The sequence below is a fragment of the Felis catus genome, chromosome B4, assembly GCF_018350175.1.
Source record: "Felis catus isolate Fca126 chromosome B4, F.catus_Fca126_mat1.0, whole genome shotgun sequence".
Lineage (NCBI taxonomy): Eukaryota > Metazoa > Chordata > Mammalia > Carnivora > Felidae > Felis > Felis catus.
Genome location: NC_058374.1, coordinates 19,873,953 through 19,888,672, shown reverse-complemented (window position 1 = coordinate 19,888,672; position 14,720 = coordinate 19,873,953). Strand labels below are relative to the sequence as shown.

The 14,720-nt window shown below is 40.5% G+C and overlaps 1 protein-coding gene across 14 annotated transcripts in view; it reads left to right on the top strand.

Moving 5' to 3' along the window:
- NEBL (nebulette) overlaps positions 1 to 14,720 on the top strand; it is a 364,159-nt gene that overhangs the window by 257,457 nt on the left and 91,982 nt on the right. For 12 of the 14 annotated variants that reach the window (XM_019834022.3, XM_019834021.3, XM_019834024.3 and 9 more), the window contains 3 exons: positions 4,219 to 4,323; positions 6,211 to 6,321; positions 13,101 to 13,211. The exons of the other annotated variants lie outside the window; for them this stretch is intronic. In XM_019834022.3, the coding sequence (XP_019689581.1) occupies positions 4,219 to 4,323; positions 6,211 to 6,321; positions 13,101 to 13,211 (327 nt within the window). The remainder of the gene's footprint in view (positions 1 to 4,218; positions 4,324 to 6,210; positions 6,322 to 13,100; positions 13,212 to 14,720) is intronic. 14 annotated transcript variants of the gene reach the window in all.

The window sequence follows — 14,720 nt, the reverse complement described above, 5'->3', positions numbered from 1 at the left end:
GACTGTGGCCTAATTTATATCTGTGTACATGTTCACATTTTGTTTCAAAATAGAATTCTGTGTGTCTTAAGATACTGGCTTAATTTTTGGAATTTATATATTTACCAAGGCATCATCTGAACAGTTACTTCTTCTTTTTTTTTTCTATTTATTTTTACTTTTGAGAGGTGGGGAGGGGCAGAGAGAGAGGGAGACACAGAATCCAAAGCAGGCTGCAGGCTCCAAGCTGTCAGCATAGAGCCCGGTGCGGGGCTCGAACTCACGAACTGCGAGATCACTACCTGAGCCGAAGCCTGACGCTTAACTGACTGAGCCACCCGGGTGCTCCTACTTCTTTTGCTTCTAAAACAAAAATGAAAAGAGGAGTTCGGACAATCATTTTTTAAAGACAAATTTTAATGTACACTTTCTGGACCAAGCAAAAGTTCTAGTTTTTAGAAGTTTGGTTAAAAAGTAAGGGGTATTACGAAACAGCCGCTTCATTCACTGTGTGAATAAAGTGTGAGGCCGTTTTTCAGTTTGGCTTTTGGTTCCACCTAGTTTCTGCCTTTCACTTGCCCTGCTCATATTGTACAGTTTCCCTCTATGGAACTCACTTCCCCATCTTAAAGACACCTGGTCCTCTGAGGCCACCTCTTTTATTTTTCTGTTAACTATGTAATGCTTTTTATTTCTCCAGATATTCCCTCTCTCATTCTCTCTCTCTAGGCCTGTTAGTCAACTATCCAATGAATTCTTTGAATACGTCAAACCTGTCAAACCTGATGGCCATTGAGCCATCAGAATCATTGATCTAGTGGCCTTTTGTGAGGTGGTCATAAAAAAATACTAGGTTAAAGGGGATGTTTTGGTACGTTTCTTGCAAATTAGGCAGCAAGAGTTTCTGCTGAGCGAGCGCAGCCACATCTGCACAAAGCCTGTGACTCAGTGTTTTGGTTCAAACCTTCCGAGGGTGTTCACTTGCATGGCAGCAGAAAGAACGTTTTCCAGGCAACTGAGCATTGTTTGTTGTGGGTAAATCCTTCCAGCGCCGTGGCTACCCCTCCAGAGAGAGCCCCGACTGTGTGAAGAGAGTCTGGGACGGCAGATTTGCTTATGAGTGCCCCCCACCCCCCCTACCTCACAGTGATGGGGCCACAGTTCTTTCTTCCAGGGTTTGCTGCATTTAGCCAATATAGTTCCATTTGAGAAAAGACTTTGTCTGTACTTTTGGTTGAGCGCCTTAACAAGGAAATATCCTCGGACATTTCTACATCTGTCATCCACGTTCAGCCATTAGCTAACCTCATACCAAGAGACTGGGCTAAGTGAACAGATTTAACTCTAATTGTAGTTGAGACATGGCAGGATTCCTGGGCATGGTCAGAGCAGAAGCTAAATACTTGGGGTATCTTATTGATTATTAAGTCATCAACTTTTCCCACCTTCCCCCCCCTCAATTAGAAAGGAACTTGGATGGGGGCGCCTGAGTGCTTCAGTCAGTTGAGCATCCGACTCTTGACTGTGGCTCAGGTCATGGTCCCAGGGCTGTGGGATTGAGCCCTGCATCAGGCTCATCACTGAACATGGAGCCTGCTTGGCATTCTCTCTCTCTCCCTCTGCTTTTGCCCCCTGCTCACTCTCTCTTCCTAAAATGAATTAAAAAAACCGGAAAGTAACTTGCACAGGATCTCGGTTATGAGTGCAAGATGGCCACGAGTAATAGGCAAACCCTAGCACAGAGGCTTAACAAATAGGTGCGGTTTTTTATTTTCACATAATGACACCTGGAGGTAAGGGTCCAGTCTTGGTACAGTGGATGTTGTCAGTCTCTCAGGTTCCTTTCCCTCTGCTTTGTCATCATTAGTTTGATGACCTTCTGATGACACCACTGCTGTTGCATCCCTGTGACGGGGGAAGGAAGAAGGTAGACGAGCAAAATGTCAAGGGATTGTGCCAGGAGGTCTCTTCCCTTTATTCCAGAGACACCAGGGACACTGGTGGGAAGACTTCTACAAATGTCCCCTGGCCAGAGCTGGGCACCGGGGGAGGCCGCTCACTTGCCAAGGGGAGGGAGCAAAACATGGCTGGTTTAGAGCAATTCGTCCTCTGACACTCAGACAGGGGCCTGGCTACTCTCATAAATACATTTGAGTTCTGTTATTGGGACAGAAAGGGGTCGCATAGGCAATCTAGCCAATAAATGGGGCCATGGCCATATTAGGAAGTAGCTGTCGACTCAGTGATTTTATTTCCCCTAGGATTTTGTGTCCCTTCTAGGTGTAGTTCCCTTTCATCTAGCTTTTTCCATGATCCCGGTATAGGAAGGCTAACAATACGTGACATTCTTTAGATAAAACTTTAAGTCATTTGCTTCTTGTCACTCATGTTGTAAAATTCACTACAAGTACAATATGAGTGTCCATAAGCAAATCATACGTGTCCGTGTGTGTGTGTGTGTGTGTATCTTTTCAATAAAGACCAAAGAAAGGAACGGGGATCCCACTTAAGACTGAACCATTTGCCTGCACAGCGAAGGAAGGAAGCACTTCACCCTTATCCTGTGCGCTTGTCCTGAACATTCTGCTCAGGTCAGAGCTTATCGGGAGGCCCGTAGCCATAGTGCATACCACTGCAGTGAAGAATGTGGTGGCAAAAGATAAAAATAATGAGCCAAACTTAAGCCTAATGATAGGTTCTTTTCTCTCACACTTAATTATATAACGGGGCTACTTTTTTTTTTTTCTCCTTATGATCAAAATAGCCTACTATTTATCATACTGCCATTAACGGTTTAATTACTGGTGGCTGAGGAGGGTGATTTGCAGAGACCTAAAATTATGGCTAATCTCTGAGAAGAAAAAAGGTAATTTAGTGCTCAGATAAGATAAATATGTTCCAATGTTGATTTCAGGAACAAAGCAAATGTTTAATGCAGTAGGCGTCTGATACCTGAGTCGCAGCCGTAAGACACGGTATTTTGAAATAACTTTACTTAGTATGTTCATATCTGGTCGTGCCCCAGGTCAAATTACGTCCCTCACATCAGGTTGACATGTGGTAAAATCTCTAGGTAATGCTAATGTGCAAGCAGTGTTAGTCGTGTCCTTGAGGAACCAGGTATGTATTCAACTGAACTTCACTTTTAGGTTCTAATTAGGGAGACCATGTAATGTATCATCCGACCTGGGACATGTTTTTCAGCCAAAGCGTTTACAGTGTTGGGTAGCCAAACATGACTTTATTACAGGGTGATGCAACTTGTAGCAAATTACCTTCATCCTCTCAACTAGTCATAAATTTTGCCTCGCCAGTTTTCAGATCGGGTGGCAACTGGTGTGACAGGGCGGACAGGGCCTTGTCCGCAGATCCTGACTTCTTTTCAGCTCATGTGTTCATGCAGGGTCTACCCGCAGAGTGACAATTCTGGCCCCTCTTTAAGGGGAAAGGACTGACTCATTTTACTGCGGGGGGTGAGAGCACAGATGCGCGTGCTCAGCTCAGCCTCTCTGGCCTTTGTCCCGGGCACCTGCCTGCCCGTGGCATTCTGGAGTGGTCTCCTCCACCAGGTGGCAAGCTTTCAGGGCACCGGCTGCTCCTGTTGGGGGAGGGGAGGCAGCTGGGGAGGCCTGTGGGTGCTCATAAATTCGGTAAGTTTGATTTGAGCAGAATTAATCAGTAAAGGAAGCTCATTGTGGCCACAGTTTGAGCCCCTTCCTCTAATCCAGCACGGAATGATGCTAACGGGAACCTCCACTTCTTTGGCTTCTGCCACTCCTTCTTAATTGGTTACATCCCTCCCGATGGCTACTTGTTCTAAGCCTAGAGGTAGGCAGCTAGGTTTCTGTTTGATTGTAGGCTTAACTGTGTCGTCAGGGGCTTGAAAGTAACGATAAACTAGGGCACCTGTCGAATGAAAGAGGAGTGTGTGGTAATAGGCTGAGCAAGCCGGGCAGACAGGACCCACGGTCAACGGGAGTCCACCAACGTGACCCTTGATGATAACGGGATGCTTACTTACTTAAGCAACAGTCTTTCTGTCCTGTGTCTCATCACCCTTGCAGGTCTGTGTTAGATACCTGTGTATGTGATTTGGCTGGTGTCGAGCATTATTCCTCATTTGAGTATTTCCTTCAGAAAACGGGCTTTCTCAAGTAATTCTCATTCTCCTGTTCAAAAAAGGACTATTCAAATGGTTTTTCCTCTTTCTTGTCTTATGTCAGTTATTCTCTCTTTTAGATTCATTATAAAGAAGAATATAAAAAGTCTAAGGACAAGTGTACGTTTGTGCCTGACACGCCCATGCTAAACCATGTAAAAAACATTGGTGCTTTTATTTCTGAGGTAAGGCACCCAAACTTTCAGAATGGCTTGCATTTTCATTTTCTGTTTGTGTAGATAAAAGTCTATGCGTTAAAATTAGAGAACAATAGTTTTTTTTATTTTTTTATTTTTTTATATATATTTTTTTCAACGTTTATTTTTGGGACAGAGAGAGACAGAGCATGAATGGGGGAGGGGCAGAGAGAGAGGGAGACACAGAATCGGAAACAGGCTCCAGGCTCTGAGCCATCAGCCCAGAGCCTGACGCGGGGCTCAAACTCACGGACCGCGAGATTGTGACCTGGCTGAAGTCGGACGCCTAACCGACTGCGCCACCCAGGCACCCCGAGAACAATAGTTTTGAGAGCACCACTGAATGTTGGCAATATCTATATAATCATGTTATTCTACACACAATGTCAATTAACTCTAAGGTTGACATGTTTTATTATATATGTCTCTATTTTGACTCCAGCTGTTTCATATGTATGTAGGATTACTCTTGAAAAGAAAGATTTTATTCAATAGGTAGAAAGTCCTGGAAAAATTGTTTTAGAAGTTCCATTATTTTATTTCCGGAGAGGTGTATTAGATATAAATTGTTGAGTATCATTTTGAAAATCAGTAAAATTTACCAGCTGATTCTATACAATGTAGTATCTTTGGTAAGTAATTTTAAATCAATTTCAACCAGTTTTGAGTAGCATCAGTTCAACAGAGTCACTTACGAAATCACAGAGTGAGAAATGCACTCCATTCATTTTCCAGCTGAAAAGTCATATAGTCTCTTTCTGAGAGCATTGCAAGCTACAGTTTATTCTGCATTATAAAGCACACTATTAACAATGATATCTGTGAGAAGGCATTTCTGTAGTCTGTGACTAGATCACTTAGAAAAGATAAATGTGAAACGAGGATGAATGAAATCGTATTGTAATTGACTGACCTCTAGTGTTTCGTCAGCTATGTTGGAAAAAGATCAACATGATGTTCTTGGGATTATTTTCCCTCACGTGAAAACATTTTGCGAACTGGCAACTTTTCTTTTATTAAACACCCAACTCCAAAGAGTCATGAGAACACGAGGTTTACACCTTGTCTACGCTTGATAAACCCACGCTCAAATCTAGCCCTGAGTGGGAGCTATAGAGTGTGGAGAAACGTGGTTTTGTTTGTTTGCGTTAGCTGTTATTTCTCCGGTGCAGAGACTCTCTTGATGTCTTTAATTCCTGATGGATTCTTTTTCCTGAAGGAGTTAACTGCAGAGCAAGGAAAAAAGGAAAAAAAAAAAAAAAAAAAGGAAGTGGACAATCTGTTGTGTTACTTTGAATCTAATCTTCCTGAGGGAGACGGTGAATGAAATGAGTCTTTCTTTTTATGAGTAATGAATGTTTGGGATCACTTAGAGACGGTGCAGATTGGAGGTGGGAAGGCACAGAAACAGCACCCTCACCGCCCCCCCCCCATCCCTGCTGCAGTCGTGGTAGAAGGAGGTTAAAAACATTTGAATAAAGGAACACTGTGCATTCGGGTTCTAGACAGTACCCTCTAACAACTTGTGTTTTCTGGAATAGCTCACTTGTCTCATTTTTCTCATGTTTTTCTTTGCTGATCAAACATTTGAAACTCTCAATATATACAAACAGATTTACTTTTAGAAATGTGCACGGGTTTAAATAGAAAAATAGTCATTATTTCCTTGAGCGTCTCATTTAAAGCTTTGTCCGCGATACATTGGATTTATCTCTCTTCGGAATATGTTCTTCAGCCTAGTATCTAAGGTTCAAATGGTCTTCGGGTTTTTAAATTAATTCTGTTTCTGAAGAAAGTGGCCTTTTATTCTCTTTCAATATTCATGGTGAAAAAAAAAGTAATACTTATTTTTTTTCCCTTTTTCCCCCTCTGTAGGCAAAATACAAAGGCGCCATTAAGAAGAATCTTTCCAATTCTCTGTATAGGCAGATGCCAGCCACAATTGATAGTGTCTTTGCAAGAGAAGTTACCCAGCTTCAGAGTGAGGTGTGGTTTTCCTAAATTGTTATCATTATATATATATAAAATTGTATATATTTATTATATATATTTATTATGTTTATAATTATATATTATTTATTATATATATAATTATATATATTAATCATAGACATATATGAATTTAACTTAATATAATTAGTATCTTAAAATATATTAATATTTAAAATATTTAAAATGTATATTTAAATATATTTAGCAAAAAGGTTGTTTATCTTGGGTCTCACATACTGAATGAAAATTAGAAGCTGCTAATTGATGTGCTGTCAGTAGTCACTGGTGGAGTCACAGAACATGAAAAGGACAGGCAAATTTGTCATCACCCGATGCTGTTTTTCCTAATTCCAGTCACAACTCTTAATAGAGCAAAGTTTGATCTAATTAGGACAGCTTACTTAGGTTGAAATCTTACAGCAAATATTAAAGGGTTAATGGTTAAATTCAGAATCCACAGGCCTGTGCTTCCTCAGTGAGGCAAGTGGTTCCTAAATTTCCTTTTCCGTGGATTATGGTTTCCACGTAGAGTACCTCAGCTGGAAGTGGCCATTTCAGTGGTTGCACGGTGCAGGGGAAATTAAGGACTGTCATCCTATAAACCCATTTTGAATCCAGAAGAGTAATTTCCCCCTTTTGTACATTAAGACATAAGGAATATGTAATGCATTTCATTTGTTGTATTTCTTAAAATAGAACTTCAAAATAGAGTATTTCACCTCTCTCTCACCCACTTACTGTTTTGTTTTCTTCATAGCACAGTTTGTTTGTTTGTTTTTTTAATGTTTTAACTTCATTAATCTGTTACTGGTTCCCTAAGTGACATGAGAGCAGGGACCTCACATGTCTTGTTCTCTGTTCTACCCCTGAGCTTAGAATATTCCTTGGCAGACAGGGGGATATTCAGTAAATACTTGTAAAATGGATTTTGTTGAACTTGTTGATTCCTTTGGTAAGGAAATGTTTCCTTTTACATAGTTCATACGTAAACTTTATGCTACATTTTAGGTTAAAAATCATAGTGAACACACAGATGTGCTTACTGTGTGTCCGGGGCCGTTCTCTGCATTTTACATATATTTGCATCACATAATCCCCGTAACTATACTCTGTGAGAGAGTCTCACTTCAGAGATGTGGAACCTGAAACAGAGGAGCTAAGGAACTTACCTGAGATCACACAGCCAATAAATGGCAAAGCCAGCGCATGAATGTGGATCCAGGGTCTGGGTTGTTAACCACACACTGTTACCACCTCTTTTTACCACTGTTTTTCATATTCAAAAAGTTTACTTCTTCCTTCGGAATCTTTTTAAAGTAGAGGATAATTTAAAAATAGTCTGAAAGTAAAGTGCTCTTGAAAACGACTGAACATCGTTATCTTTTGCAGAACATTTCTAAGTACCTGATTATTACAAATTTAAATGTCTGCTGTGTACTCAGCTTAGCAGTAAGCGAACTTCAGCTGCACAACACGAGGCTAAAAATATATGATATCAGGGTTTGGCATGGCTGACCATGACTAATGTGCCCCCTTTTTTTCCTTGCCAACATCTGATCACCTACCCACTTACCGATAATACAGACTATTCTGTAAAGCAAATCAGTACACTTGATATGTGACAAACAACAGTTATCCAAGAGAGGAAGAATATTCTTTTTCTAAGAAAATTATGTTTATTTTTGAGAGAGAAAGGCAGGGTGCAAGTGGGGAGGGGCAGAGAGAGGAAGACACAGAATCTGAAGCAGGCTCCCGGCTCTGAGCTGTCAGCACAGAGCCCAACGCAGGGCTCGGGCACACGAACCACGAGATCACGACCTGAGCCGAAGTCCGACGCTTAACCGACTGAGCGCCCCAGGAATATTCTATTCTTAGTTTTATACTTGGGAAGGTAACATTGTCAGATATTTACATCCTCACTTCTATGAAAATGTACAACTTTTCTCACCTTGTTATGGCAGAAACAGAGCTATAGTACATAAACACATGCAAGATAGAGCTTAACGTGAAAGATAATCCATAGTGTATATTGTAGAATCTTTATTTTCCCTCCAGAATAAGTTGTCACTTACATTGTTAACATGTGTTATATGCATAGCACATGTTAAGGAGAGTGTGCACCCTGGGAAAGACATGTATGTGCCCCCAGCACTGCCCACTATTGTAATTAATCACTGAACTTGTGAGGAAGAAAAAACCTGGATTCTGGATAAAGCATCTATTTCAATGGACTAATGTAATAACCTTTCAGTGTGATGTAATCACATTTCTTGAGATTTGTGTAAATCAGTTTCATTGTTGTTAAAATTAAAGTTCTCAGAGCTTACCGGGTAATAAGACTGGCAAGAAAGTAAAACTATTTGACAGTGTCTGAAAAAATTAAACAACTAACCTTTTACTGTGTCCAGATAGTATCAGATTTGTGGCAGGCTAAATTAGAGTATTAGACAGATTCTGGAAGTTCATGGTGTTCTGGGTTCTAATGAAAAGGCTCCTTAAACTTAGGACACTGGATCAAAATATTATGTTAAAATCAATTTGCAGACATCGTCAGATGCTTTCATTCGAACTAGAATAAAGTGAGATTAGCTAGATTAATGCTCCTTATAGAAAACGACTAAGAGGAAGAAATACCTTTTAAAAAAAGACAGAAAGATGTAGAGGGTTTTGGATGCCATTTTATTAGATATCCTCCCCACCCACCCCTTACAAATTTTATGAATGAAGACCACAAAGAAAGTTTCTGGAAATGCATGGACCATGCCATGGAATGGTGAGATCCTTCTCACCAGGGCTTTTTCACGCAGAGGCTCAATAATCTCTTATCACAGAAGTAATACAGACTACTCAGGTGTCTGAACTCAGGAGATGTTTGACAGCCTACATTTTATCTGTAGTGGCTACAGGGTCTTGCCTCAGGAGCCTCCGAGGTGTCTATGCTATGGGGTTAGAAGTGCCATTTACCCAGACAGTAGTTCTAAAATCTACTGGAAGTTAGAAATGTATACAGATCTCGTGTATATATGTGACATAAATATATACTATCTCATCAAATGTATAGGATAAACGTATACACTACTTTTATAAACATATTTACATATATATGTGTACAAGACTATTGCACGGTGGGGCACCTGGGTGGCTCAGTCAGCTAAGCACCCAACTTGTGGTTTTGGCTCAGGTCACGATCTCACAGTTTGTGGGATCAAGCCCCGCATCGGGCTCTTGGCTAACAGTGCAGAGCCTGCTTGGAAATCTCTCTCTCTCCCCCTGTCTCTCTGCCCCTCCCTGGCTCTCTCTCTCTCTCTCTCTGTCTCGAAATAAATAAATAAACATTAAAAAAAAAAAAAAGACTATTGCAAGTTGTCCTCCATTAGTTAGGTATCCAGTACCCAAGTGGCTTTAATTGTCAAGGTATGAAGAAAACAGTGTTAATTTAGGGAGATGCCACACCATAATGACAAATCCTACGAAATCAAATTTATCGGAAAATTGATTGGCTTGACATAATTTTCCATTAGCTACTCTAAGTATGAAAATTAATATGATAAATTAAAGTTCGGCTGCCTCCAATTTGATGTAATCTTAATTCTAAACTGGTGCTTGGTGGCAGCTATAAAAGAAATGACTTTTAATGCTGCAGGGAGAAAATTACACAGCCTTTTAAAGAAAGGGTTCTTTTTAAAATTGTGCTTGATGACTCGCCATTTCTATGATAACCCACTAAGTGATCAGCTGCATGGGTTATGTTTATAAAGTCACAAGTAATACAAATTAAACCAGGCACCCAGAAAAAAGGAAATAGTACGTGCTATCTCCTTTTATTTAAGAAGAAGAAACACATCTGATAAAAGTTTCTTCTTGGCTTAATAGACCTGGCCCCCCATTAAACTCTTCCTCCTTTCCCCCAAAGTTATAATACAGAATGTAATGAAACTGACATAATGGTCTTTGTCGACTTAAATGGTGGTTCTTAATGGGTTTCCTGTTTAACATAACTAATTGGTGAAAATGTAAAGATATGTTCATGAGAATTAGATATCCTGATGGGTTAAGTCAATGGACAGATACTAACAAGATGAATCGTCCTTGGAATCACATGGGGTGCTGTGTGTAAGTCCTGATAATCAACTAGACATGCAAGATTGGATGTGAGAACAGAGCGGGGCAGAACCGAACAAGACTTAAGGGCATTAGTTGACAGAAATCTCAACATCGCTGTCGAAAGGAAAACATTGTCATCTATGGGTACATGAGTAATAGCGTATAGCACGGAAGAGGTCATAACCTGGCTTGGACAGTTCTAATTAGGAGAGGTCAGACCATATCTGGAACATTCTGAGCATGTTAAGAAAGAGATGGCCTAATTGTAAATTGTGCAGAGGAGGGCATTTAGGGGTATAGGGCCTCAGGGTCTTACTCTGTGCAGATGGTCTGGAGGAATGGAAGTCAGTGATAGCTGTGCACCTACATTTGAAGTTCTGTCCTGAGCTAGACTCCTGCATGGCTTCCAGGGGAAGACAGATGGGGGTTTCATTAAAGGAGGAACTTGGTATCCCAGCTTTCACGATTTAGAGACTGATGCCCCAGGGTGAGTTCTCTTTCATGTAGAAGTTTTCAAGAAGAACTTGGTAGGGGAGCCAGAGAGGGGATTTAAATATTAGGGGCGCCTGGGTGGCTCAGTCGGTTGGGCAGCCGACTTCGGCTCAGGTCATGATCTCGCGGTCCGTGAGTTCGAGCCCCGCATCAGGCTCTGTGCTGACAGCTCAGAGCCTGGAGCCTGTTTCGGATTCTATGTCTCCCTCTCTCTGACCCTCCCCCATTCGTGCTCTGTCTCTCTCTCTATCTCAAAGATAAATAAATGTTAAAAAAAATAAATAAATAAATATTAATGGTTCCAACAGGTGACTTTCTTTTTTTATGGTAAATTTCAATGATTTTATTTTTAAAAATTAGTTTTACAATTATCACTTTAATTCTCCAGACAAGTATATTATATCTAAGATAAACAAGTGGTTAATAGTGTTTATTAAGACCCATGAGGAGTTTGAGTTCATGAGAATATTTATTTTTATTAAATTTTTTTAACGTTTATTAATTTTTGAGAGAGAGAGAGAGAGCACACGTGCACGTGAGTAGGGAAGGGGCAGAGAGAGGGAGACACAGAATCCCAAGTAGGCTCCAGGCTCTGAGCTGTCAACACAGAGCCCGATGCAGGGCTCAAACCCACGAGACGTGAGATCATGACCTGAGTGGAAGTCGGATGCTCAATCGACTGAACCACCCAGGTGCCTCAATTTTTATTTATTTATTTTGTATTTAAAGTTTATTTACTTTGAGAGAGAGAGCTCGGGAGCAAGTGGGAGAGGGGCAGAGAGAGAGAGAGAGAGAGAGAGAGAGAGAATCCCAAGAAGGCTGCATACTGCCAGCACAGAGCCCAACGCTGGGCTTGATCCCACGAACTGTGAGATCGTGACCTGAGCTGAAATCAAGATTTGGACACATAACTGACTGAGTCAACCAGGCACCCCATTTTTTTTAAAGTTGAGAATATTTAATAAACTCATTTATTCATGCATTCGCCAAGCATTTATTGACTTCTATACTCCATCATTCACTATGATAGACACAGGATATTAAAAGATATCTAAGAAGATATAGACATCGCTGTTAAGGAGCTTGTATTAGTAAAAAGTTTTCCTCAAGTTTAGCTGCATTCCTTTTCATTAAAAATTAGATCTTGTTCTGTTCTTGGTGAATACTCTTCTAGTTTTTCTCTTCACATTGTCTTTATTCTCTTGTTTCAAGTTATTCTAACTCTATAAATATTTTCGTATTATAGAACTTTTAATATATATTTAAAACTAATTTTAAAATCATTCATTCATTCCTGTTTTATTTTCGTTCGTTCATTCATTGAGCCAATAGTCATTCTTCCTTACTTTATGCCAGCACTATTTTGGGTTCTGAGCATTCAGTGAGCTAAGCAGTTATGTTCTAGTGAGGGAAGACCGAAAATCAGTAATTCTACAAAAAATGAGAGTAATTGAAAATTGCTAGGGAGAGACATAGGATTATAGAATAGACTAGGGGGAAGGGGTTTGTTTGTTGCCTTCTGGATCTTCTTTTTTCTAACTCTGTTGTCGAGTTTGGTTACTTCCATTTTCGAAGCAATCTTTCTCACGCCTTCTCTCCATCCCAGGAGGAAACAGATTGGAGTGATAGCAATGGATAGTGTTGGCATGATGCTCGTTTCTCTCCCAGAGGACATTATCTCAGAAATCTGCCCGCATGTTATATTTTCTCCCAAAGGTTAGGGCGTTCATGAGGTTTATGTTATAATATAACTGTGCCTACGGAAAGTCATAACAACTAATTAAAAGATGAAAAAATTCACCTATAAATGTCTGATCATTTCCCCCCACCGTGTCAGTTGCTTTCCCAAGATTTAAACCTTGGACGTTTATGACCCCCAAAGGCTCATAGATTTGGAAGGTTTCCCAAAACCGTAGCTGAGATTCAAGCGAGCTGCAAATGGGTGGGAGTTTCAGCGTACGGAGTTTTGAAATCAACAGTGAAGAGTTAGAATTACAAGTCTAACCTGAAGCACTAACATTAAAGCACGGTGTATACTCTCTCATTATAGAAGCTTAGGTGACCAGGTCCATCATGATGGTATTCAAAAACACAAACTTCTAGAGAAAACACTGAACTTTAACAGGTAAGTATTTAACATACCCCTGAATGAAACTAACTGATGTGTGTTTTTTAAGGTTGCCTATAAGCAGAAACATGATGCTGCCAGAGGATTGTCAGATTATGCTCATATGAAGGAGCCACCCGAGATCAAACATGCCATGGAGGTCAATAAACACCAGAGTAATGTAAGGAAGCCATCCCTCGTGATTTTCTGGGGAATTGTAGTTCACCACATGAGGGCTAATGGTTATGCTGTCAAAATTTAATTATTACAGCTCTCCTATTCAAAAAGGACTGTAAAATTTCTTTTTCTTTCTTTCTTTCTTTCTTTCTTTCTTTCTTTCTTTCTTTCTTTCTTTCTTTCTTTCTTTCTCTCTTTCTTCTTTCCTTCTTTCTTTCTTTTTCTCTTTCTTCTTTCCTTCTTTCTTTCTTTTTCTTTCTTTTTCTTTTCCCTTCCTTCCTTCCTTCCTTCCTTCCTTCCTTCCTTCCTTCCTTCCTTCTTTCCTTCCTTCCTTCCTTCCTTCCTTCCTTCCTTCCTTCCTTCCTTCCTTCCTTCTCTCCTTCCTCCCTCCTTCCTTCCTTCCTTTCTTTCTTCTTTCTTTCTTTCTTTCTTTCTTTCTTTCTTTCTTTCTTTCAAATCTCTCAGTGTTCAGTCAGAAGTCCTTTTGAATTATTCTGTCAAAAGCATAAAAACCTTGTGGAATGCCTTTAAAATGTCAGGCACTTACAGATATTAGAAACTGTGCTTTGGACCTGTTGGGTTATTAGCATTTCCTAGAGTGCCCTTGGCTTGATGGTGAAGCTCCCATAGTTTCCAGTCTAGAATTACAGAAGAACTTGGAGAAAGGGCCCCATAAATCACTGATCCAGGGAAGAGTCACAAATGCTAGTGAGATTGTACCCTGTTTCTTTTGGAATGTATATGAAGAGCAAATTGTCAAACTCAATACCCATTGAGAACATGAAAGCAGTTAAGCCCATAGAAAATGAAAATGAATTGTTTTTTAAAATGTTTATTTATTTTTGAGAGAGAGAGAGACAGAGAGAGAGAGAGAGAGAGAGAGAGAGAGAGAGAGAGAGAGTGAGTGGGGGAGGGGCAGAGAGAGAAGGGGACAGAAGATCCAAAGCGGGCTCTGTGCTAACAGCAGTGACCCCATGCGGGGCTCCAACTCGTGAACCTTGAGACGAAGCTGGACGCTCAACTGACTGAGCCACCCAGGCACCCTGAGAATGAATTCTTTTATAAGTTAGCAGATTATACAGTTGTAAGTTAGCAGGCACATGAAAACTTTCATGTGTTTGTTCAATGACCACCACTCTCCTGGTGGCCTAGAAGAATAGTTTCTTCCTGAAATTTCAGTGGAAGCCTATTTCTCTCCCCGTTATCAGTTCTTTGCTCTCTAGAAAGAATGCAGGAACTGTGTGTTTGGGTCTTTATGGGTTAGAATCAGTTAAGATAAAGGTGTCTGCCTTAGCTGGGTCAAGAAACTCCCTTTCTTTGGAAAGTACCTGATACATCTTGGTCTCATCTCACGTGGGCTCTGTCCCACCACTGCATTCCTTTATTGAATGGTGCTTTGCTGACTCTGTCCCCAGAGCCCCGGCTGTTCAGTGTCTCTTTGCAGGTTGGCAACAATGATCTGATATTAAATTGTAATAGGTCAGTGCTTAAGTAAAAACTGAGTGAGGTTTTA